This window comes from Neodiprion pinetum, chromosome 2, assembly GCF_021155775.2.
Source record: "Neodiprion pinetum isolate iyNeoPine1 chromosome 2, iyNeoPine1.2, whole genome shotgun sequence".
In the NCBI taxonomy this organism is placed as follows: domain Eukaryota; kingdom Metazoa; phylum Arthropoda; class Insecta; order Hymenoptera; family Diprionidae; genus Neodiprion; species Neodiprion pinetum.
Window position 1 is genome coordinate 12,777,303 of NC_060233.1, and position 24,515 is coordinate 12,801,817.

The 24,515-nt window shown below is 36.5% G+C and overlaps 2 protein-coding genes across 2 annotated transcripts; both read left to right on the forward strand.

Moving 5' to 3' along the window:
- The first annotated feature begins 543 nt into the window (after positions 1 to 543).
- Positions 544 to 10,369, forward strand: LOC124211574 (arylsulfatase B). The gene is made up of 8 exons (XM_046610780.2): positions 544 to 877; positions 4,537 to 4,696; positions 5,364 to 5,590; positions 5,949 to 6,189; positions 6,397 to 6,554; positions 7,122 to 7,416; positions 7,870 to 8,177; positions 9,055 to 10,369. The coding sequence occupies exons 1-8, from the start codon at positions 731 to 733 to the stop codon at positions 9,286 to 9,288; spliced, it is 1,770 nt and encodes a 589-aa protein (XP_046466736.1). The 5' UTR covers positions 544 to 730; the 3' UTR covers positions 9,289 to 10,369.
- Positions 10,370 to 10,951: 582 nt separating this feature from the next.
- On the forward strand, positions 10,952 to 20,545 carry LOC124211573 (arylsulfatase B). Its single transcript, XM_046610777.2, has 9 exons — positions 10,952 to 11,810; positions 14,402 to 14,561; positions 16,126 to 16,358; positions 16,548 to 16,809; positions 16,878 to 17,035; positions 17,344 to 17,635; positions 19,249 to 19,526; positions 20,119 to 20,301; positions 20,398 to 20,545. The coding sequence occupies exons 1-9, from the start codon at positions 11,643 to 11,645 to the stop codon at positions 20,437 to 20,439; spliced, it is 1,776 nt and encodes a 591-aa protein (XP_046466733.1). The 5' UTR covers positions 10,952 to 11,642; the 3' UTR covers positions 20,440 to 20,545.
- Positions 20,546 to 24,515: the final 3,970 nt, after the last annotated feature.

Consider the following 24,515-nt stretch of genomic DNA (forward strand, 5'->3'; position numbering starts at 1 on the left):
GCGCAAGTCATGATAAGTTTGATAAGTCAATTGCAAAATCTGGATTGCGCCAGCTGATAAGTAATCTCAACAATCCACGAATAAATCAATGAATACAGTAAAATGTGTGCGCCGGTTTATGGTTGACATGGATTTATAGCTTCTTATAGATACAATGAAGACGCTCGCTTCCTGGTGAACTTTTCTCTAAAAACGTTCTTGGTATACCAATGAGACGTAACTGGGTGTGCGATTGCAGTGAGAAAAAGAAGCAGAAGACGTAGGAGAATAATAAATTGAAACAAACAGGAACAAGAAAGAAAAACGAGAAGGATAAGAAATGGGGCAAGATCATAGTATGAGAAACGGTCTCGGGCAGGTCTCAGGTTGCACGTATATATTCAATGAAGTTGACCGAGCACCGGAGCACGTATTTTGCTGATTGTCCGAGTCATTAGCCACATACGAGCTTAGTTTCTTCTCTGACAGATCCCCACCTCAATTCTTGGGGTTCATTCATACGTTGATATCCCCATCTTCCTGCCGCCTTTTGCTATATAAGCTTGGCGGCCCTTGGCAAAGAGCTTTCTCATATCCGCGTGCAGTTGGTCTTGAAGTGCATCGCTACCTGAGGTGTCGATTATTCCACGTTTGAATTGAAACAGTGTTTATGTATTATTTTTATAATTTTATCATTATTTCTGGAGGGTAATTACGACTATCAAATTAAAACCGGATATCAAGTAAAATCATGGTGCTGCGATTCGCGGAATTTGCGAGCATTGCTTCACTCGTACTCGCTTTCGTCTCCTGCGAACCTTATCGCGAATATTACAGACGCGAACCTACAGAGTATAACACCCCTCTTCACATCATTGTCATCATGGCTGATGATTTGGTAAGCCCGTAATTACAATTTTCAAGAGGGAACCATTGGCATTTCTACGTTTCGTCTGAAGCTTGCAGGCTACATTCTCAGTGTTTCAGATTGACAATGAGTTGTACTTTGAAATAATACTCAATTCACTCTTACCATCATTGTTTCTGTCGTGCAATAAATATCGCTTGTTAGCTACGAAGAACCGAAAACGATTATCGATCCGAAATAAAACTTCAAGTGGCTCATAGCGGCCATTTTGATTTTAGAGCATTTTTTAACTTCACCCACCTAATTTTTTTTCAACACTCGCTTGGAAAGTTCGTTTTTCGAAGTCTGTAGAGCCTACGTCAAATGCCCCTTTTCTGAATTGTGCGGTAAGACGAGGTTGGCGCATGCGCACACTTCAAATACAACACGGCTTCTTTCTGCGCATGCGCGTTATAATTACTCATGTTCCTCCAATACCGGGAAACTTGTCCACAAGATAATGACTCTCCTGTCTATTGCGGGCGTCCGTAAATCACGTTATCGATTATATGGGGAGGAGGGGGTGCAAAAATCATTACGTCAAATGCAAATAACAACATTTACAATAAAAAAAATATTTCTATTACCGCGTACTCGTTGAGGCGCTGCAGCTCGGGGACTGGTGTGGCTTCTATCACAGGTATACCTATATATTTGGTCCCGAGCTGTATGTGCCGATGCTCGAGCAACCCCCACTTGCTCTCCTTGACGAATAGCCTATTCGATCTTTATTGAGTACTATTTTATTGAGAAAGAACTGAACTTTTTACTTACTTATTTTCGGTCGGTAAAAATGAATACTGCGCGTGATTATTTATTCCTGTTCAGAAAGGAAGTCTAGATTTGTTCACGGGGGAAGGGGGTCGGTAATTTTTCTTATGTCATCTGAAGGGAGTAGGGATGTCAAAAACCCTCTAAATTCGACGACGTAATTTTTGGAAGCGAATAATTTGAATTGCAAGTATTTCTATGTAGTTTCACGTCAATTTAGGAGGCGGATTGTGTGGCAAGGATGTAGTGAAAGTGGGAGAACAACCTTGCAGCAGTTAAGGGGCCATTCAAGTATTAGCTAATGCATTTTTTGCAAATTTTCGCATGCCACCCCTCGTAATAACGATTGGTCATGTTTTCTTGTTTTGTCCACTACTGTTTTTTAACGTTAGCTAACGCTTCTTGAAAAGTTTATTGGCAAGTCCATTCATTACCTGATGGGACTGGCAGAAATACCATTTATAACCGCATACTGATCAATTTATTCCCACTTTATTAAATATTAATTATTATTAATTATTAATACACATTAATATGTTCATTAAAACGTGAATTCATTATTCATTGTGTATTAAATAGATTATAAATTGCCTTGTTTTTTTTAAATGCATCCAATAAACATTATATTTGCTGGGATATTATTACCGAGCAATTCACGCATTATTAACACCTCATTTTAAAGATTCTTTATATTAATTGATAGCACGCACTTCAAATTCCCTATGTTAGCTAACGCTTTCCTGGAATGCCTACTACAATAGGGTGACATTAGATAACACTTCTCCGAATGGTCTACCCTTGTTTTAGCGTAATCTAATACCAGAATCGCCCCTAACACGATGTATTTTTAATTACTTATTATCTGTGACATCCGGGCCGGACGTAACAGATTACGCACAAACGGTTATTAAAAATTATAAATAAAGAAATTCAAAATAAAGTAGACCGTCTAGAGAGGTCAAGAGAATTGCGCTTTCGTGCATATTAAGAGTCGCTTTGCAGAGTAAACAAGTTCATTACCGGATTCATAAGATTAATTATATCAGTCTTTATGAGCAGAAATATTTTGTGTTTTTAAGATCGTCACACCTCAAAACGCAATGATTCAAACGTTGCACTATAGTAATCATCATCTTTTACCTTAGAATTTGAAATTTCATCAATCCAAATTAGGGTACTTGAGTTCAAAGTTTAATAATTCGGCGAAACAAATGCTACAATATAGTTTACTGTCTAACTAGATTTTGAATCGTAGTTATCAGCTGTTATATGTTCAACCGCGTGGTTTTAGAATAATTTTTTTTCGAATTAATTTTCACCTCGTTTTAACAGTTTCGACAATATCGTACCAAGAAAAAAAAAAAAAATGCCCCGATAGTCGTTGGAGTTTTTTTAAGTACACTGATACTCGAAATATTGAATTCCGCCTAAAATTGTGGTAGTTACGAGTAAATTTGTTCACCATTAAAAATGGTCGAGGTCGTCCCTCGGTTTCGAACACTCAGAGAAGAGATTATTCACTGTAAAAAATATCATTCTTTAATTGCTTCAATCTGAATCATAGATATATTCAAATTAAGCAAAGTTGTGTTTGATTTCGCAAAAAGTAACAAAACAGAATTGCTTCGTTTAAAAAAATAATTTTTTGAAGGAGTTGACTTGGCGTAAAATTTTTTTTTTTTTTTTGAATTCAACAAATTAAATTGGTTTTTGCAATAAATACTTTGTAGAAATACATACAGCTGATGATCGTGTTGCTAAAACAACAAACTGATTTGTTTACGTTGAACATGGAAGAGTGTACCAGATATTACTTCAGATTAAATAAAAATTTGTTCAAGTGTACGGTAATTTGAAATTTATCAGTTTTTTAAAAAATTTATTCAATTTGAAGAATCTTTTCCCTGAGTAAGAGTATGAAAGCCGATGATTCCGGTTAAAAATTGGGTAGAACTCAAAAACACAAAGTGATTCATTGAACGCAGGTAACTCTGAGCGGTCTGATGAATCTTCAGCCGATTCTCCGGTTTGGTTTTTGCCAAGTTATTGAACTTGGAACCCAAATGGCCTGTTGTATCGGGACGATAGGGTTGTTTACTAGTTGCATGCGCCAGAAATGTGGCTTTGCCTCAGAGATCAAGGAGCATTCCGTCTCATTGTTAACTGCGAGTTTAATATTCTCCGGTGTATTATTATTCAGAGAGTCTGAGGTAGGCCGTAGGTATACGACTCTCGACTCGGATTAATAATGCACGCCGAGTTAAGGCAATTACCTCTTAAGATGCGGAGGCTTCTACTAGTCTACTTATGTTAGAACCGGCGCCCACGCATCCAGGGCGAAGAAGGAGAGGGGCACGTGCAATGAGGAAGATTATCCGCAGACACGGGCATCTGACTCACGGCGAGCCAAACAAATAAAATTCCTGCAAAGTGATGACGAAATTCATTTAGGTTACGTAATTGCCGCTCTGTGTTTAATTCATTCCTCCTTTCTTTCTCCTTCTCATAATTCTTCTTCTTTCGGTTGTTTGTTTGCCGGTAATATGCTGTGCAATATGTGACAATTATATGCGCATACGTACATTCATACAAACTCACGCACACACATATATATTGCAGAACACTTTTCATTTTCAATGTATTATCTACAGCATGTGAAAAATTAACTAAGCATCAAATTTCAGTTCCGCTAACTTTACTGAACAATATAGCACCATCGAAACTTTGGAATATTAGTTTTATATTAATTGATTAACATTCATTTTCACCTATTCCGAACTCCAAGTTTAAATTATTAAGGAATTATGTGATTTATTTTTTTACGTACCGTTCGAATCAATGATCGAGAAGTTTCAAATGAATAATTGTATTTTTTTCAGGGTTGGAACGATGTTGGATTTCACGGGTCAAACCAAATCCCAACACCGAATATAGACGCTCTTGCCTACAATGGAATAATCCTCAATCGCCACTACACTCTGCCTTCATGCACACCCTCGAGAGCTGCTTTTCTCACCGGACGATATCCCATCCGTATGGGTAAGTTTCTGCCTTAATTTGATATGATGATGATTATTATTATCACTTGAAGGAAATAGAACAATTAACGCTGAAAGAAATTTTTAGTTCCGGTTACCGCTCAGTCCTTAACTAGTTTCATTTTTTACCACAACCGAAAAATATAGTTCTAGGTAGAAAATGAAAATTAGTTTTCTAGCTGTTACCGGAAAGTCTGGTATCCGTTACTAATCTTTCTCATTGCGATCACTGTTACTATGTTTTCTTGTAACCGTTGCGAAAATTTAATGCTTGTGCAACAATAAATTGACGTTAAAGCCTTGTTTAACTAAAAAAGTAGAGTAAACCGAACAAACCGATTTCGCGTTGCAATTACCAAGAAAGGATCGACAATAGCGCAAAATGTTTACGCGTGCCTCGTTTTTCGTAATTCCAACAATATTCAAACAGTTTTTTTTTAACGATACCTGTTTTACTCAATTTTTCTAGTTACTATAACAATGAAATTTTTCTCACTGAAGAATGGTAAGTCTTATTCGAATTCAAATATGGCAACAATAATAATAAACAAAATCTATATCGTATGTTGAAACACAATTTTATACATATATTATAAGAATTATGTATTTCTAAATATTGTGAGTATTATACCACTCAATATTTTTTGTAATTAAATGATTTTTTATAGGGATGCAGGGCGCTGGAATTAAGGGTGGAGAACCGCGTGGCATTCCACTGAACGTCCACACTTTGCCAGAGCACCTGAAGGGCATCGGTTACGTAACGAGACTAATAGGAAAATGGCACGTTGGTTATCACACGCCACAGCACACGCCGATGCACCGCGGTTTCGATTCGTTCCTCGGATTTTATAACAGCCACATTACTTATTTTGACCACAAATACAAACAACAGGTGATAAACATTCACAGCTCATTATTATCGTAATTCATTATTTAATGATTCGTTTAACCGATTTCCTTCCGTCATTCTAATCGTGAAACAATTTTTAAATATTGGAATATATTGGGATTGAAAATAATAAAAGATGCCATCTAGCGGCAGAAAATTTACTGTTCACTGATCGCATCGTACGTAAATTTTAATTTTTTTTAAATAAGCATATCTCACTTTTTGTCAATTCAATGGAAGAAAAAAAATGGTTACCAACCCCTCCTTTCCTTACCCTACACAAGCTAATCGCTTGTGGGGGCATACCTGAAAGGGGTTCGATTGTAATTATTATTTTTATTATTGTTATGTTTCGTTGCAGAATTTGAGTGGGTTCGACATGCACCGAGGAGTGGAGCCGGACTGGGGATCTCAGGGCGATTATGCTACGGATTTATTTACTGACGAAGCAATTCGGGTAATAAAAGCACATGACCCATCTCGTCCTCTTTATCTTCAAGTTTCTCACTTGGCGGTTCATCCGCCCCTCGAAGTTCCTCGCGAAGACTTATGGACCGACGAATTCAAACACATCCGAGAATCTAACCGTCGGATTTTTGCTGGTATGTAGATACCCAGATATTCGATAATTTCATTAAAATAATAATAACAATAGTAATGATCTGGAAAATCGTTTTTGGAGATGCAGAAACGGAGAATAAAAAAAATAAAATAAACCAGGTACACAGATTTCCGGATTTTTCTTCGAAAAATTTTATCATTATGGCATATGATTTAGGTTCTGATTCCTAGAATACATATTGTTTCAGCGATGGTCAGTCGCCTTGATGATTCAGTAGGCCAAATCGTGGCCGCCTTAGGAGCCCAGCATATGTTGAGGGATTCGTTGATCGTGTTTATGACTGACAACGGCGCCGCTTCCGTCGGCGAGTTTCGTAATTTCGGCTCAAATTGGCCGCTCCGTGGTGTGAGTTAAAACAATACAGAATTATTATAAACATGCTACCTGAAGATTACAAACAAATTAAGAGAAAAAAAAAACAGAAAACAGCTTGACAATATGGCGTCGGGGTGATAATCAGGGGATTGTTTTTGGATCGTTTAGCAAATGGTAAGACATGTACAGAAAGTATCGTGCAAGCTGTTGCACTTTTGTTCCGTGATATTGAGTCAGCGTAGGGTGAAATATGCGATAAAAAAAACCACTTCTATGATTAAATATCATCGCCATGACAATGGACTCGTTTTTGACTTGTTTTTATTGCACGTTTTACAAAATGATATCCAAGTTTAATTGCAAATAGTTTTTCTATTTTGAAAATGTTGAAAAAAATTTCTCGGAAAAAACTCAATCGCCATGTGTATGTACCTGCTATAAAACGACTTCTTCTGAATTTTAGGAATGAGTGGGATACAGAATTAAGAAACCTTAGAGACTGAGTCATAAAGGCTGACAAATTTTGTTTTGGTACGAGATAATAAGAAACAAATGTTGTAATAAAATAAAATAATCTACCATCACAAACTCGCACAGACAAAGTACACCCTGTACGAAGGCGGAGTCCGAGGAGTGGCTGCAATTTGGTCACCGCGGCTCTACGATACGATGCGGGTTTCAGACCAACTGGTACACATGACCGACTGGCTTCCGACTCTATATGCAGCAGCTGGTGGTAAAGTTGGGGACTTGGGTGACATCGATGGTGTAAACCAGTGGCCGAGTTTCAGCACGGAACATGGTGGAAAAATTAGGAATTCGCTACTGTTGAACATCGATGAGGTTTCCGAAACTGAGGCGGCGATACAAGGCCGTTACAAACTCCTTCGAGGTTTTTAGCTAATAATTGTTAAACTGGCTAATCGGATGAAACGAAAGTGGAGATTCTTGTTTTACGGACCTATTCAACAAATCGTATTTTATACTTCTTTTTTGTTTAATGTAAGTGACGGAATCTGCTTAAACATTGGAAAAATTTAGGGTTCACGATCACTGGTCTTGTGGAATCAGTGAAAACAGTTCATAAATTTAAATGCAGTTGATTTGCACTCGCTTTGAATCCCACATCTTACATGTTATCATATGAATTTTGCGAACCTTTCTCAAAGCTCATACGCCCGCGATCATATAAACCCAATCATTTTCAATTATTCTAAGCAATTCTATTTTTCAGAAGAGTGAAAAAAGAATGAAATACGACTTGCTGAATCAGTTACTAAAACGCGATAAGTCCCGGTCTATCCCTTGAAAGCAGTTTTTTATTAGAGTTCTCTGCCTGTTTCAGGTTCTTTCAACCGGGGATTCTACGATGGATATCAGGGAGAATCTGGTCGTGATATGCGAGATGTGTTTTACAATACGAGTTTGGTTATCGGTAGCGCAGTTTCGAAAACGATTACTACTTATCTCGGGGGTCCAATCACTCAGTACAGTGCCATGATTCCTCTTCGTCTCAACGCTAGCGTCGAATGCACCGTATATCCCGGTCCGTTTCGGAAGTCACACTTTGACACCTGCAACGAGACGGAGTGCCTCTTTGATATTATTAACGATCCTTGCGAAACGAAGAATATTGCCAGAGATTTTCCTAAGGTGGGTAATACAGTTGCATGTTAAAAGTCCCGAGCCAGTTTTCTTTCGCAATACAAACCGGCAAGCGTTTATTCAAAACCAAATATTTGTTTCTAGTCGTATGTTATACTCTCATACAATATATAATATAGGACATTGGAAAAAAGATTGTTTTCCTTCGGAATAATAATTGACGAAAGTTTTTTATAACTGAAATTTGTCGCCGAATACAAAAAGTTTAATTAGATTCATCAATTCATAAGTAAAAGAAAATTATTTCTTTTTTTTCAGAGCAAATTTATATTGTTCAATTGATTTGAAGTCGGTCATATTTTTTTGTTGAAAATTATTTTATTTTATAATTTCTAATTTTTTTTTTTTTTTGTGCTTATACATCTATAGATACTTTTTCAATGTGGCAGGACGTCGAAAAATGCAACTATATTATAGAATGAAAATTTAGATTTTCCCGAACAAGTTATTAATAGACCAGTATCATTATTAAAATTTCATGTGACTACCGGCGGCGCATGCGCTTTCCCATTAAACGCAATAGCTGCAAACTTATTTGATGATTTTTAGATTTATTCAAAATATTGTTCAATTTCAGGTGAAAATATTCATTCAACTTTCACTTATTACATCGAATAGGTACTTAATAAGTAAAACAATGATAATATTAGATACATTAATGACATAAATTAATATTGTATCGCGTTGTTCCTGGGAGTAATAAACAAAAACCGATCGTGAGGAAATATAATCGAGTCGATCGATTAATCGAGTTTGAAAAATAATCGATCGTACTCGATTAATCGTTAAAGAACTGACGATTTAATCGAGAATCGATTAATCGATTATCTTTGGTCGTTCTCACCTTCGACACTTTCGTGTTTAGATAGTATCGGAGTTGGATCTTTTCCTGGAGAAGTACTCCAACTATTTGGAGAAACAGGCTCTGATACCGGTCGACTGGCACGCGGATCCTCGCAGCTTCAACGGCACCTGGCAGCCTTGGTTAAGCCCCGGAGCTTACGCTTACACAAAATGCGGGGCGGCGGTTAGCACAATCGCAATATGCGCCCATATGGGAATGGTTCTGCTGGTCGTCGGACTCCGCGCATTTCTTTGACTGAGGGACACGTTTCCCGCGAAAAATATAACCGCCAGCTTCCGTTGCTCCTACAAAGATGACGCTCAGAACTGCGCAAAAGGCGATCAGCTTACTTCTGCACAAAAAAGCAAGTATAATAAACGAAACGAGGAAAAGGAGGAACTAGTGGAAATCAATTTTATCGATGACGATTAAAATTACAATCAACTATAATATAATAACCTAACCACAACTTATTATAATTGATCTGTCACGCATAAATGATCTTATATTACTTATTTGCACCTCATATTTATATCTATATTATACCTATCGCATAGATGTAAGCGTTTTGTGCCGAATATATACCTATTATGTAAGTACAATAACAATAATAATAATAATAATAATAATAATAATAGTAATATAATAATATATTTATTGTATAAGTTTGAAACTGTGCAGGGAGCTTACTCCTCGAATGTGTCGACGTTGATTGTCAGTGAACCGCTACAGATGCATTCAACCAACAAAAAACGTTCGAGTACGAACCTTTCTAATTACACACAGCTGCAGCTAAGTGATCAGAATATTATATACAAGCGTACAAGTAATTTGTCCACAAAACAGATAATGAGTCGATTACAGAATTCAGCGCATGTCTGAATTTTTCATTTCGTCGACATATTTGCAGCTGTAAGATTACCAAAAACTGATTTGATTACAGCTAATTATAGATTGTGAAATTCGAAGTTTGGTGAACCTCTTTTTGATGATCGACGTGGAATAATTTATGACATTAAAGTGCACAGGTTACAGGTTCTTAAATTTATACACTGTAAACAATATTCTGGTGTGGACCTATATAGAATATGATTTGCTGTCAATTCAACACTATTGGTGTTCATGTAACACTATCTCGTGCTAAATCTTCGGATTGACCTCAAAAATTGTTCATACCAGTGAATTTTTACAGAAATTTTTTTACAGTGTACGCATATAACTATATATTAATATTGTATATTGTTATGTAATTTTATACGTATTATATTTACGATAGAGATTTTTGTAAATATTATTCATCATGTAAAGTATATAATATTTGTATATTCGGTATAAATCTTTTTTTTCACCTCACGCATTATATATTATACGGTATTATAAAAGTTACGCAGTAAGAAGAGTATTTAAATTGATTGCAAGTTGCATTTTACGTGTAATAATAATACGTTGTATCCTAGGAAATTATAGTTGACACCGCATATTTTAAGCTACAGTCGTTCGCTAATCGCCACACTAATTACGAAATTCATTGACCCAGTTGATTGCATGCGCATACGCGATACGTTGTTCAGTTTCAATGGTCGCAAACTTATTAATATTAGAAAATTTTCAAGAGTAATTTTTTCCTTCAATTAACTTGAATTATCGAATTTTACGAGTAAAAAAATTTGGAGCAAGGCTAAAGGTTTTAAGTTACAAAAAGGCGGTGGGGTTTAAATAAGAATTTTCAGTTTCTTTCGAAAACTGTGGAAGATACGAAGAAATTTTCTAGAAGGAGAATCGTGCGTCTATATAACAGCTTGATAAAAGTTTTTTTTCCACTTATCGACATTTCTTGCCGTTTTCGTTTGAATGAAGAAATTCTTAATCTCGGTATTTTTTGGGTATCAAATTTTAAATCTGCCGTTCATAATAATACAAAACTCAGAATTGTAGATGAAGTGTAACTCAGAATTCTTTACGTAACGAAATATGTTCAGTGTGCAAGAATACACGAGAATTAATCCCCTCCATAAGCGAATCTGATGTTACTATATCAAAGGTGACATCAAGCGAAGCGTTTTATGACCTCATTGACAAACATAAGACAGAGTTGTTTTAATATATGAACGTGTACAGACATTTAACTCACAATTCGTCCTGAGCGGCGTGCGCGTCGCTTAGATGTTCCGTAGAGATTGTCGATTTCAGTTTCAGACTTAAAAAGTATCGATAACTTGACACAGATTTTATACATCTATATTTATTAGAACGCATGGTAGTTTGTCAGTTGAAAAGCCGTGTCCAATATTTGTAGCCAGCTGTAAGGCTTAACCAGTTTGCCGAGTTTCACTTCTTTCTATTTCTCCAAGCGAGCGGCATCCGCAATGCTTATACGTATCGAATTTGAATTGTGCTTCGGGATAGTATTTTAAACCAGTGATAATATTTAGCAATACATATTGTATGTTTAATCGATGCAAGAGTACGTTTCTGTCAGGGATGTATATTCGTACACACGCAGTGTGTATGTTATTTATGTGTGTATATATACGTATACATCAATATAAATACAAATAAATAAGAAAATCAGTCTGATCGCAAGAAAAGAAATTTCATCAGATCTGAAAATGAAGTGTCCTCGTTCCAAAACTGTCTGTGCCCTTATTGGTCTGCTGTCAGTGATATCGTGTGCAGATTCATGCAGTGGGAAAATTAATACGATGTGTGAAAAATCGAATGAAGATTCGCCTCGAAGCGATCAGCCACATATCATCACCATTATTGCCGACGATCTGGTAATGCTCTATGTCATAATTTGAGATATGTTATATTTACAATCGTTACAAAAAAGAACAATATCCAAGATGCAAATATTTGAAGATGTTTCAGTAGTTTCTTTTTTTTAATGATTTAGTAAAAAGAAAGTTTTTACTTGCATTTCGTATAACATACTCGATGAAATAAATGTTAAGTATTTCGCACAAACAAAATGATAAATGCAATAATGCGCAATTTATTAGAAAATTGGTACTTAATCCTGTTGTAATCTTACGAATGAATATTTCTGAACCATTATACACATATGGTTGATACAAAGTGGTATTCTAAAAGCACGTAGGCATGCAATAGCTGAATCGTAGAGTGAAAATCATCATAAAAAATTATCTCTGTGCGATACATTATCCGTACTAGATTTGTATAGCTGCATTGTGGGGCTATAATTTACATGATAAAATATTTTACATTTTTAATTTCATTGATCGATATTTATTATAAGCCTTGCTGATCAGGTGCAATTGTGCCAGACGGAAACATTCATAAAAACATATTTGAAGTTTTCATAAACGGCAAAAAGAGTTGGAACTGAAATAACAAATTTTCAGGGTCATGAAAATGAACAAAAGTTTATCTTTTACGTGTATTGGCATACAAATTATGTTCCACGAATCGACGTTGTTAACTTTGCAAGGTTCTGCAATAGCTTTATTTAATACTGCAATGTGGGTTTCCATGTAACATAAGGAAACACGTCAGTGATACTCTATAATTTTCTGATTTGCTTGAAATTGAAACTGATAACTGATTTGAGTCTAGGGAGACTGTCGGTAAGTGTCGGTAACAGGAATCTGCGTGTAGAACTCTCATAGCTATGCTATTAAGATCACCAACTTTTCGCAATTTGCGATGAGCAAAGCTGGCTATCAACTGTTCAAAGTTCATTTCCCGCAAAATATCAATATTTATGACAGTAAATTTGTTCAGTCGGTCTTGTCTCATGGTGGTACGAAGTCTATTCCAGATAAGACTCAAGCTTTGCGTATTCCAGATTAGAAAATGAACGTCCTCCACTGCACTTTGTCACCATGAGAATCAGATATATTCTCAACGCGATTTCAACATTAGGAAGCGCATCTTTGACCCCTTTGTCGAATAACAGTCTATATATGGGTATTTTTCATCAAATTCCGAAATTTCAGTTAGGATTTTACCATCAACATTTTTAATCGCAGAAATCCAAAGTTTTACTAAATAAAGTGTGTTCAAATGTAATCTTCCTCCATATTTTTGTTTATAAAATGTAGAAAAATGAATTTAAAATAGCTATAAAATAAGGGAAAAACTTTTTTTGTTTTGCCATTTTTTTCGCTATATACGGATCTGTTGAACATTAAGTAAACATGCTATATAAGCTAGAGAAAAAGAATAAAGAAGTTCAAACGACAATCTTAAGAGGCGATTAAGATAGAATACTGCATAAATCATTCCCTCATACACTCATCATCCCTCTCACTCTTAAATATGATAAGAAAATGATCGCGATGAAATGACGAATCCGAAAAAAACTATAGAAAACAATGGCACATTACCTCAAATTGTTTTGCCATTTTGTGTATGATACCTCGTTTGTGGTTTTGACAATCTTAGTGTCAATAACTTGCATGTAAATAAAAATGTTACATCGATAATAAATGCTTGTGACTTAGCACTAATGACTCAAGACTCAAATTTCGAAATTTGATGAGAAATACCCATAGATAGTGTTCGGTACTGACATCATCGCCTATTTAATCTTTGTATAATTTACTGAACTCAATGATTTAAATGAGTTCGTCACAGAAGCATTCAGAATTCAGAAATCTCTCTCAAATCAAAAATGAGAATAATTCTGACACAAACTTAGGTTAATATAAATTAATTCTGGATGATTTAGGATAATTTAGGCTTAATTATGCTTAATTCAAATTAATTTCAAATAATTTTGTGTACCACAGTAATTGTTCTGTAACGAGATTTTTGAATAATACTACTCTTTGACGTTATTTCAAATAATACCTGGTGTTGTACGGACCTTTTCTAGAAACTGCTAAATAAATGATTAAGTGTATTTCCGATCAGTGTTGGGCACCACTAATTACTTTGTGTAATTAATTACATCGAAATTACTAATTACATTGGTAATTTGTAATTAGCAGAAAAACAAAATACTGATTATGTTTCCAATTTACAAATATAATTAGTATTGCTTATTCTGCTAATTATAAATTACGAATGCAATTAGTATTTTTTATTCTTCTAAATTGCACTTTGTGATTCGCATTACTTCCCAAATCACTCAATAAAGTATGGTGAATAAAAGTCATGTTAGATGTCATGACTTATAGAATGACATACTATTTTTTTAAATATTTCACGCACCGGTGAACTTTTGAAATGCGGGAAAAATTCACTGTTCATGTATTCATTTACTATCTGGCATACTTACCTAGAACACGCTGATCTAGACAAAATCAATGGAAGCTTACAGCAATTTTGAGACAGTGACTTGGGCGTCGACGTCATAAGTCATTTAGTCATAAATGTTTAACTTCGAGGTTTTTGTGTAAAGGGCTGGAACGACGTCAGCTTTCACGGGCACGATCAAATTCCGACACCGAACATCGATGCTTTGGCGGCAAATGGGGTGATACTGAATCGTTATTACGTTCAGCCAACATGCACGCCATCCAGAACTGCGTTTCTCACTGGACGATATCCTCTGCGTGCTGGTAATTATTGATTCTTAAATAAGATACTGTAGAAATTAATTAAATTGCAAAATAACGATTGACACTGCACTGAGAGAAATTTTTAATTCCGGTTACCGCTCAGTCCTTGACTTCATTTTCATTGTTTATCACAATCGAAAAATATAGTTCTAGGTAGAAAATGAAAATTAGTTTTATAGCTGTTACCAGAAAGTCTAGTATCGGTTACTATTCTTTCTCATTACGATCACTGTTACTATATTTTCTTGTAACTGTTGCGAAAATTTAATGCTTGTGCAACAATAAATTGACGTTAAAGCCTTATTTAACTAAAAACGTAGAGTAAACCGAAGAAACTGATTTTGCGTTGCAATTACCAAAAAAGAATCGACAATAGCGCAAAATGGTTACGCGTACGTCGTTTTTCGTCATTCCAACAATATTCAAACAATTTTTATAACGATACCTATTTTACTCAATTCTTCTAGTTACTATAACAAATGAAATTATTCTCAGTGTGGGTTCAGAAATTGAAGCCACAGGTGATTGACTGAGTCGAGCTTCGTTGAAAGAATTTATTCTTATTGTCAGAGTAAGAAAAAAAAAAACTGAAAAATACCCACATGTACACCGATATCTCAATAATATTCTGAGAGTTACTTGATGTATCTTGGGGCAAATGATTTCCCACCTACTGTATGTTATTGTTTCATACTCATTTGTTAAATGATTTCTCAAATAAGTAATTCATTAGTCATGTTTGAATGATAAATGTAATCCCGCAGGGTTAAGAATGTCACATTTATGTTAAATTGAGTAGAATTCCAATGGTCGAATCGCTTCCCAGTTCAAAGAAAATTAAAAACTGTCTATTCAAATAAAGAACGCTTGGTTATGGGCAAGTTGAAATGATTGAAAAACCATATCCTTTGCCCAATTTCGATAAGCCAGGGCTTATTTTGTTCGTTAGTCGATACTCTACATCTTATGGTCTGATTGAGTGCTTACAATCATCTTTTTTGGAAATCGTTGATCTTCCAAATAATAAGCTACACTGTGCGTTGCATCTGGAGACTGATCAACTCATGTAGGCTGACTGTCCGGCTATTTCGAAACTCGCTAAATTATACCGAAAAAGCAGAGCATGCCAGCAGACATGAATTTTGAACAACGTTAATGTGACAGCAGGAGTTCATTGATGATCCCCAGTAATAATTTTGTTTACACCATTTTTGCGAAGATATTAGGAACCAAGAGTGGAATTTATCTTCCGTAGGTGATTTGTAGAGAATTTATTGAAATTGTGTCAGCGATACTGCGTTTCTGACACCAAAGAAATGATGCAACGATGCGTTTGTTCTAACTAGAATTACTGCCAGTCCGGGTTTTTCATTTTGATTCGCGGGATTAATAGACTTCTTCTAGACTCAAGAGAGATCGTTTCAATAAAGTTCGACCGAGCTAACTTTGATTGTGAATTCTGAACCATCGAACGTGATGGTTCCTTTGTTTGATACTCTCGTTGTCTAAAGAATTCAAAAGAACCGGATCTGAACAGGGTAAATGTTTGTTTCGAAATTGACAGGAATGCAAGGGATACCTTTGACTACTGGAGAACGTTGGGGAATCCCAGTGGATATTCCGCTCTTCCCGGGGCACCTTCGTAACTTGGGTTATACCACCAGACTGCTGGGAAAATGGCATCTCGGCTACTACACCGTAGATCACGTTCCAACCCAACGAGGATTTGATTCCTTCGTTGGGTACTACAACGGCTACATAAAGTACTTCGACCACACCATCAGGCAGGACGAAACGGTACTATGTTCTTATCTCTTCGATTACATTTTGGATTCAACTGGTTCAGTAGTTTTCGAGTCATCGAACAAAAAAATTATATTCAACAATGTTTAATGAAATTGAATTGCATCTGCGGAGGAAGTTCGTGGTGTCGTTCATCAAGGTTAGCCAGATTAACCGATGCACTTGTTATACAATCGTTTGCAGAATGAGACTGGCTATGACCTGCATCGCGACGATCGGCAGAAGTTGACGATTGAGAGAAACAAGGATTACTTCACAGACTTCCTGACTGAGGAAGTTGAGGATGTGATAAAAAGTCACGACGTGTCGAAACCTCTTTACTTGCAGATAGCTCACCTGGCACCGCACAGCGGAGAGCCGGAGGAACCGCTGGAGGTTTGGAATGTGACAGAAGTGAACTTGACTCTCGGTTACATCAAGGATATCAACAGGCGGAAATTTGCTGGTGAGTATTGATCCGTGGGCCTTGTTTTTGCTTCTTCCGACGCTCATGACGTGTACTTTTGTGCTCAGGAATGGTTACGAGACTTGATAATTCGGTCGGGCGAACGATAAAGGCTTTGAAGAACGCCGGGATGCTGGAGAACTCGATCGTCATATTCACCACCGATAATGGTGCCCAGACTGAAGGACTCCACGTGAATTATGGATCCAATTATCCTCTTCGCGGGGTGAGTGATGCTGAAAAAAACGGGATAAATTCAGCCACGATATCATCTGCGACAGGAAAAATTCGTGCTTTACTATTCGGAAGTTGAAGAGTCTCTTGTGACCTCTGCCAAATTACAGAACAAGACATAGATCTGATAAGAGGAAATAATATTCCTAAAACTGACAAAGAAATTGATCGAAAATCATTTCTGTCACTGGCCGGGTTGCATTTGCAGAAAATTAAAAACATCAGAACAAATATTCACGTCATCGAAGTTATTCAAGAGATATAATCTGATAAAAATAAATATAAAAATTTGCATTCCAGTTGAAGTTTAGCATGTTTGACGGCGGCGTCAGAGGAGTTGGCTGCATTTATTCGCCACTGATCGTAAATTCGTCGAGAGTATCGAACGAGTTGATGCACATTACCGACTGGATGCCGACCTTGTATTCAGCTGCCGGTGGGGATGTCAAGGTCCTCGGAGAACTCGACGGGGTGGATCAATGGCCGACATTGAAGTACGGCCTTAAAAGTCCTAGAACTTCGCTTCTCTTGCATGTGGATGAAAAATTCAAGGTAGCTGGAGCAGTTATGGGAAAATTTAAATTTCTACAAGGTTGGTCAGACGTGAAGTTTCTCTTTTTTACTACTGAGGCTGCGGTCCCCGGTGGAGATAATTTCTACGCCAAACTACAAATTACATTTTACGATTTCCTACGAAAATTGCTACGATTAAGCAGACAAATTTGGAGATGTGCGTGGTTTTGGCATAGAATTTTTTCGTAGATTATTGTACTTTTTCATAGATTTTCGTAGATTTTTGTAATCTGCTCTAACCCGTTAGCGTTCATTTTTCGTAGAAATGCATATTTGTTTGTAGATTATTTCACTTTTTCGTAAAACATTAAACTGCTTCGTATATTATCGTAGATTTGAGTAATTTTTTTTCACTTTTAGCACTTAATATTCATTGAAAATCATAGTTTTTCGTAGATTATAGTATTTTTAGCTAAGTTTTTTTTTTTCGTCAAATTCACCTAATGGAGATAGGATGGGTTCAAAAATATACGACAAATTCTCTAAATCCGTCTAGATCGTAATGTAAAAAGATAAGAAGATCAGACTTCGGATATAGACCCAAACTCTTATCGGTACTTAATTAATTGTCTGTAATAAGTTTTATGTGCAAGAGATGCTACATCTAGCAGATGGTTTAAGTCCAAAATTGTAACTAGTTTTCGTATAAAATTGTAGATTTTCATCATTCTTCGTAGAAATCCATAATTTTTTGTTAGTATTTGCACTTTTCTATAAAATTCAACGCGGTTCGAGGAATAAAAAAAATTCTTCATGTTTGGGTACAAAATTGAAATTGTATTTCATAAAAAGTCGTAGATATTCGTAATTTTTCGTTGACCCGCGTAGTTTCCTAAGAAGTTCTCGGAAAAAAAATTAAATCTACTCCCAATAGGAATTTTTCATCATTTTCCGTAGAAAGTACGTGGATTTTCCATAATTTGCTACTACTTTCTACGATTTTCATAGTTTGACGTAGAAATTATTTTCGCCAGGGGTGCTTTTACTTGCTCACGATAAGTTTATTGACGGTAAAAAAGTGAAAAGGAAAGATTTGGGAAATTGTATACGATGAATTTCACACATCATAAGATGGCTTTTTGCAATACGTAATACTAGATATTAGAATGATGGAAGTCAGGACAGACAAAAAATGAATATACATAAATCCAGAAACTCGTTAAAAAGAAAAGTAGATAAATACATAATGGATTCACATGGAAAGGATTCAACCAATATGAACAAAGCCTTGCAATACACATGATAGATTATTTATCCAACAACGGTTTGGAAAGTTCAATTTTCGAACCTTGTATGGCGTACAGCTTATGGTGCCTCGTTTCCGAACAGTACGGTGAAGCAGCGGTGGCGCATGCGCACGATTGAAATGCTATATTTTACGCGCTAGAGCTTTCTTTGACGCATGCACAATTTCGAATAATTTAATATTACTCACTGCGTCATTGGCGTAATTTACCTAATCCCAATTGTACGCGTTGTGAGTGGCACGTTGGTTGCTTCTCCTATCAAACTCTCCTTTACAGGTTTTGCAGAAAATAGCGTGTGTCACACTCCTCGGAAATCACTCACTTTCTGCACTCGTAACATTATATATTATACGTGACTGATGATTTTCTTTTCGTAATACATTAGGTAACCAAATCAACTACACTGATTTTTATGGTGACATTGGCGACGGGGATAATTATCCGCCTTACTCTGCAGCGTCAGTCGTATCTTCCGCTGCTGGGCAGGCGATTTCTCAAATTTCTGAATCCGTTGCAACTCCGCAACAGATCATCAGCTTGCGTTTGAAAACAAAAATTTCATGTCCACCATTCCAAGAATACGTGAACTGCACGAGCAGATGCCTCTTCGACTTAAGCGTTGACCCCTGTGAGACTGTTAACCTATCTGAACAGCATCCTAAGGTAGGACACAGTTATTTTATGCTTTTTCGAAAATTTTATACTCTTTCCAGCTTGATACACGAGCTACATGATCCTTATTTTCGAAAAATGTTATACACTGACAGTAAATATAGTACACTGACTGTCATGGCCGTTATATTTAATTACAAGCATGTTATTTTGATTCAATATTTTTTTTTCGAATTTATATCTCCCATTGAATATTTTACTTTGCATCGATTGAATAACGTAAAATGAAAGTCCAACAGCTTACATGATGCCGCACTGTGTCTTAATGTTTAAAAAATGTTGCCAAAACGATTAGCTTGTCGCTTGCTTCGGCAGCACAATGTCAGAATTCCGATAGTTCATGTCATTTTTTTTGTTTTTTTTTTTAGATTTTTCAAAAATACGACAAAAAAAACATATTTTTCTATGCGACAAAGTCTGAAACCTTATGCGACGTTCACAATGTTGATCTTACCTAAAGTTACTAGAACATAAGTCACTAAATTGATGAAAAATACAGTTTTCACAGATTTATACATGATGTATAACTTTTCTGTGGTATGTAAATAAACTGTGTAATAAATATGTATTTTTTATTTCACAGATAGTTGAACTAATGGAGAGTTATATAGAGAAATATCAAGATGTTTTGGTCCAGCAATCGAGCGGTTTGTACGACAGAACTTCAAGTCCTGCCAAGTTTAATGGAGCATGGATGCCGTGGATAAAATTCAACCACAATGATGAATCTGCGTCGCTTTTGGAAGTGCCACAAACTAGTTCCGCCGTAAGCTTATATTAGCATGCTGATTAGTAATTTGAATCAATTTTCAAATGAGTTTTAAGAAATTGTTTTAAAATTTTTTTCTGGTTCTTGTTTCAGGGTGATATCATCATGAATCTCAGGTCGATTCGGCAATTATGATACCTGACGTATCTGTTTGTAAATGGAGACATGGATCAACATTTTAAATGATATTAAATTTTAACTCAATCTGTTCAAATGTTATAAATGACAACTGTCACTTGCACGTCGTGGGTTTTATTTCTTCTGCTTCAATGTTTCCATCACGTAGATCTTTGGACTGCGCCATACAGACTATGAGACGATAAATTTACCAATAAATATACGTTGCCTGCAGACTCTGTAGATAATGTACTCGATACCAGCTGAAGGTAAGCGGCATAATTCAAGTAGCATTATACCACGGACCTATACACGGTTCGTGCATTATACAAATGACCGAGGCTCTTCGTCCTTATGCAGTGCAGCCTCGCTAGTCGGCATCAGAATTCAGATAATTAAGAAAAATTATGCGATGAATGTTCAATGAATTGTATAATGTAATATTACATAATCCATAGTTTCCGTCATGTGAAAGTTATTTTTGTTTCGGCTGTACCTATATATTGCCTACTACGCTATTGTATAAAGATTATGTAGATGCGGTACGCTGCGGATATTGTTCCATATAGAAATAGTGCGCGCCATAAGACGTTGATATCGTTTTAATATCGCAGCGGTTTGTGTGGAACGAGAGATCACAAGTCGAGTGGAGCACCTCAGCTATGAGTTAAACTGATCCAAAACACAGCGAATCTTGCATAATTTTCTGCATCACGCCACTGTTGTATTAATTAATGGGCGTTGAGTTTAAAGTGTCGATTAATCTCGACTGTTCACCGTCACATAATTATAATAATTCCGCCCTGCTTCCGTCGGTGCATAAGTATATATGTGTATAATTCCATATCATTAGGCTCTTATTTCAGGCCCAGATCTGTGCACAGAATTATTCGCCCACCCCTAAAGATTCGCGCGGTTCGATATAACCTGATATAACTAACGGGCAACTTCACGTCCGCGTCTGCCTTGAGGAGCAGCTTGCCTTGCTTTGTTTTTTGATTTCTTACTACCAGTCTAGCTCCGACGTTACACGCCTCATTTACCAATCTTGATATTTGCCTCCTCCGTATACAGCGACGCAGCCTCATATTCCCCTCTCAAGATACCGTAGCCAGCTTATGCCATGATGCTTTAAGGGGTTTTCTCCCCCAAACGACAGTTTCGCATGGTGCATGCCTTGCAGGGTTGGTTATAAGCCACTTTTAATAGCCAAACGTCGCAGCTGCATCGTATAATATCTATATTCGCGCCGTTTTACTATACCCTCCGCTTTCTCAGCCGCGATATAGCAACATGGCGGCGCATGCACAGCTGATGGTTTTAGGTTTATTTTACCAATTATCAAGGCATAAAAACTCTACGCAAGCTGTTGTGCTGTCACTTTATCACGTGAAGTTCGTTCAGAGTGAAAAAAAATTAAACAGGAAAGACTTTTAAGCTAAAATACGAACATTTTGGGATTGTAGATTGTCAACCACAAGATGGCGTCTTCTGACGTCAGAGTATTTGAATACGAATCTTGAAAATTTTTATACACAGTTCTTCTTTCTTTTAGATTTGGAATTTCTCTGAAAGAAAACAATACTACGTAATAGACCCTGACTGTTATTAACGAAACATATTTCGAAATATTACAGTAAAATCAGATTTTCCTCAATTTGTCTTCTTCCGTAAAACCTCAATGGTTATTTCCATCGGAACTACTTTTGATGCATTTTGTTATCACAAAAAGGTACAATGAGTAAAAAGATCTGGAAAAAAATTCAAGTTCATTCATACCCTCTTCAACCAGCCGAACGTGAGGCAATTTTCGAAATTTCGAACCTTTCAGTCCCCTGAATCCCTTTAGCTGCAATTCTCGTTTCCGTGAATGCAGAGAAATAATTGCCGGAACGAATTCTGTTATACCTTCCTCAGAAACCGCAGCCTGTTCGTATACCTATTTATAAATGTGTATACAAGCGCGTACATAATACATAGGAATGCGTGTCTATTAGAGGAATACACCGACGTATATATAATGCAGTATTATAGAATGGGTGGCGCAGCATCCGAGGCTCGCCGGCTGATTTAATGACTGGGCGGCAGCTTTATGTTTGAAAGTCCGCGTGCTCCTCCGTCCTGCCCCTGTTCTTAAATCTCTTTCTCTTGTTCTTCCTCTCCTCTCCTCACCTTATTTTCTCGTCTTGTCCTTTTCCTCATCGCGATCTCACCCCGTCCTGCCTGGTCTCAACTTACCTCACAAGTTTCGTCCTGTTCTCTTTTACTCTCTTCTTTTTGCTACTCTTCTTCTCTCTTCTCTTTCCTCGGAGATCTTCGGATCACTTGAAAATCACGAGCTGTAACAGGGATTCGGATGATGGTGTTGCAGCTAATAAGCCGCAGGGCTGCGGGCGTGAGAACGTGAGAATCACAGCTCCAGGGTACGCGTAATCACCATTTGTTCCTCTCCCCTTCAGTTCCCTTTCCGTCCCTTCCCTTCTCTGCTCTTCTTCGGCCATACCGCTTCGTTTCTCATTTCTTTTTCTTCTTTCTCCAGAATTTTTATTTCTTCCTCTCCTCCGTAGTACCGTGTGGCTACTCTGGTCGTTATAACCCCTCATCTTCATAGCTACATTCACACCGATATCTCAATAACATTGTGAGAATGCCTTGATGTGCGTCGGGGAAAAGATTTCTCACCTGCTATCGGTTAATGTTTCATACTTATTGGCTACACGATATTTTATATGAATTATTCGTCATTCATACTTGATCGACATAGTCAGGGTTTCCCATATCAAATTCAAGTTGATTGATTCTGAGTAGAATTGCATTCGGAATATCTCTTCTCAATTCGAAAAAAATTGAACACCGTCAATTTAAATAAAGAATGTTTGGTTATACATAACTTCAAAACGGTTAAAAAACGTATCATTTGCCCAATTTCGATGGATCAGGGTTCGTTTTACCTGTTAATCGATACTCTATAATTTTGTGAAATGAATTTTGAATATATTGTTAATATCTTTCTCAATGGAGCATAAGGCTATTGACTTGAATCTGTAATTAATTATTTCAAACGTTTTTACAGTGAAATTAGGACGTAGGGATAAACTTCGTTTCAGGTGATTTATAAGGAACTCATTGAAAAACTAATAATCACGTACAAATCATCAAAATCGGAAGAGCGACACGTTTCTCGAAGCAGTGAACCAGCTTTTTCAATAGAAAAATTGACGGATTGAAAACTTTTATCATACTGTAGTAATTTCTAAAAAATTTCTAGACACTTCTCAATTTCCATTCGAAAATTATTTCGGCGAATTTTCGTAAAAACCTTTAACATTCATTGATAATTTTTGAACAGACTTAATGATTCTGGTATTTTGAAAATATCCTTTCACCGATATGAGCATATTATTTTAGCTATATTTGAAAACAGTTATTCACAAATGATTCCTAAAAATCTCGAATTTCTCCTAGAAATCCATTCCAGTTTCCAGAATGCAGTATCGTTAGAAAATACATATAGAAGCACCATATATCGAATGTTTAAATATTTTTAATCCGAAATGAAGTTCTAAGCAAATGTGAATTGTCTCTGAAAACTGGTTCTATTTTTACCTCTAGCCGGACTTGGTCAGAAGTAGTCAGCTAGACTAAACCTAAGAGTTTTTCAGATTTTCAACAGAAAAGAAAGTACAGAGAGACATGAGATTGTATCCAGAAACACCAGAATTTCTTGAAAATTCTTAGGCATTGTTAGAGTAACACAAATTTTTCCAGAAATAATGCAGAATTCATCTCAGAACTGTCCAAAAACATGGTGTATTTTTAACAATATTGAAAAACTTAGAATCTTTGAGCATTTTTCCACCAGGGAAAAATCGAAATCGGTTCGTTCGAAATACTGAATGCTGGATGGTCCAGAAGGAGGCGGTGCTCGGGCTTTGTGGTGGGGTTTCCTCGCGTCGCTGATGAAAATCCGACTTCCTGTAGATCAGTGCAAGCTCGTCGACGCGCCGCCTCGATGCATCCGTCGCGGACATCCAAAATTCACTTCCTGTGTCCACCTAAGACTCAACAATAGTACAAATAGGTATAGATAAGTA

Bases quoted from the DNA above. Each gene is read 5' to 3' on its own strand.
- LOC124211574 (XM_046610780.2), top strand. From the start codon at position 731: ATGGTGCTGCGATTCGCGGAATTTGCGAGCATTGCTTCACTCGTACTC. The intron at 5,591-5,948 runs GTGATAAACATT...GTTTCGTTGCAG, and splicing joins ACCACAAATACAAACAACAG to AATTTGAGTGGGTTCGACAT. The intron at 6,555-7,121 runs GTGAGTTAAAAC...AAACTCGCACAG, and splicing joins CAAATTGGCCGCTCCGTGGT to ACAAAGTACACCCTGTACGA.
- LOC124211573 (XM_046610777.2), top strand. From the start codon at position 11,643: ATGAAGTGTCCTCGTTCCAAAACTGTCTGTGCCCTTATTGGTCTGCTG. The intron at 16,810-16,877 runs GTGAGTATTGAT...TTTTGTGCTCAG, and splicing joins CAACAGGCGGAAATTTGCTG to GAATGGTTACGAGACTTGAT. The intron at 17,036-17,343 runs GTGAGTGATGCT...TTTGCATTCCAG, and splicing joins CCAATTATCCTCTTCGCGGG to TTGAAGTTTAGCATGTTTGA.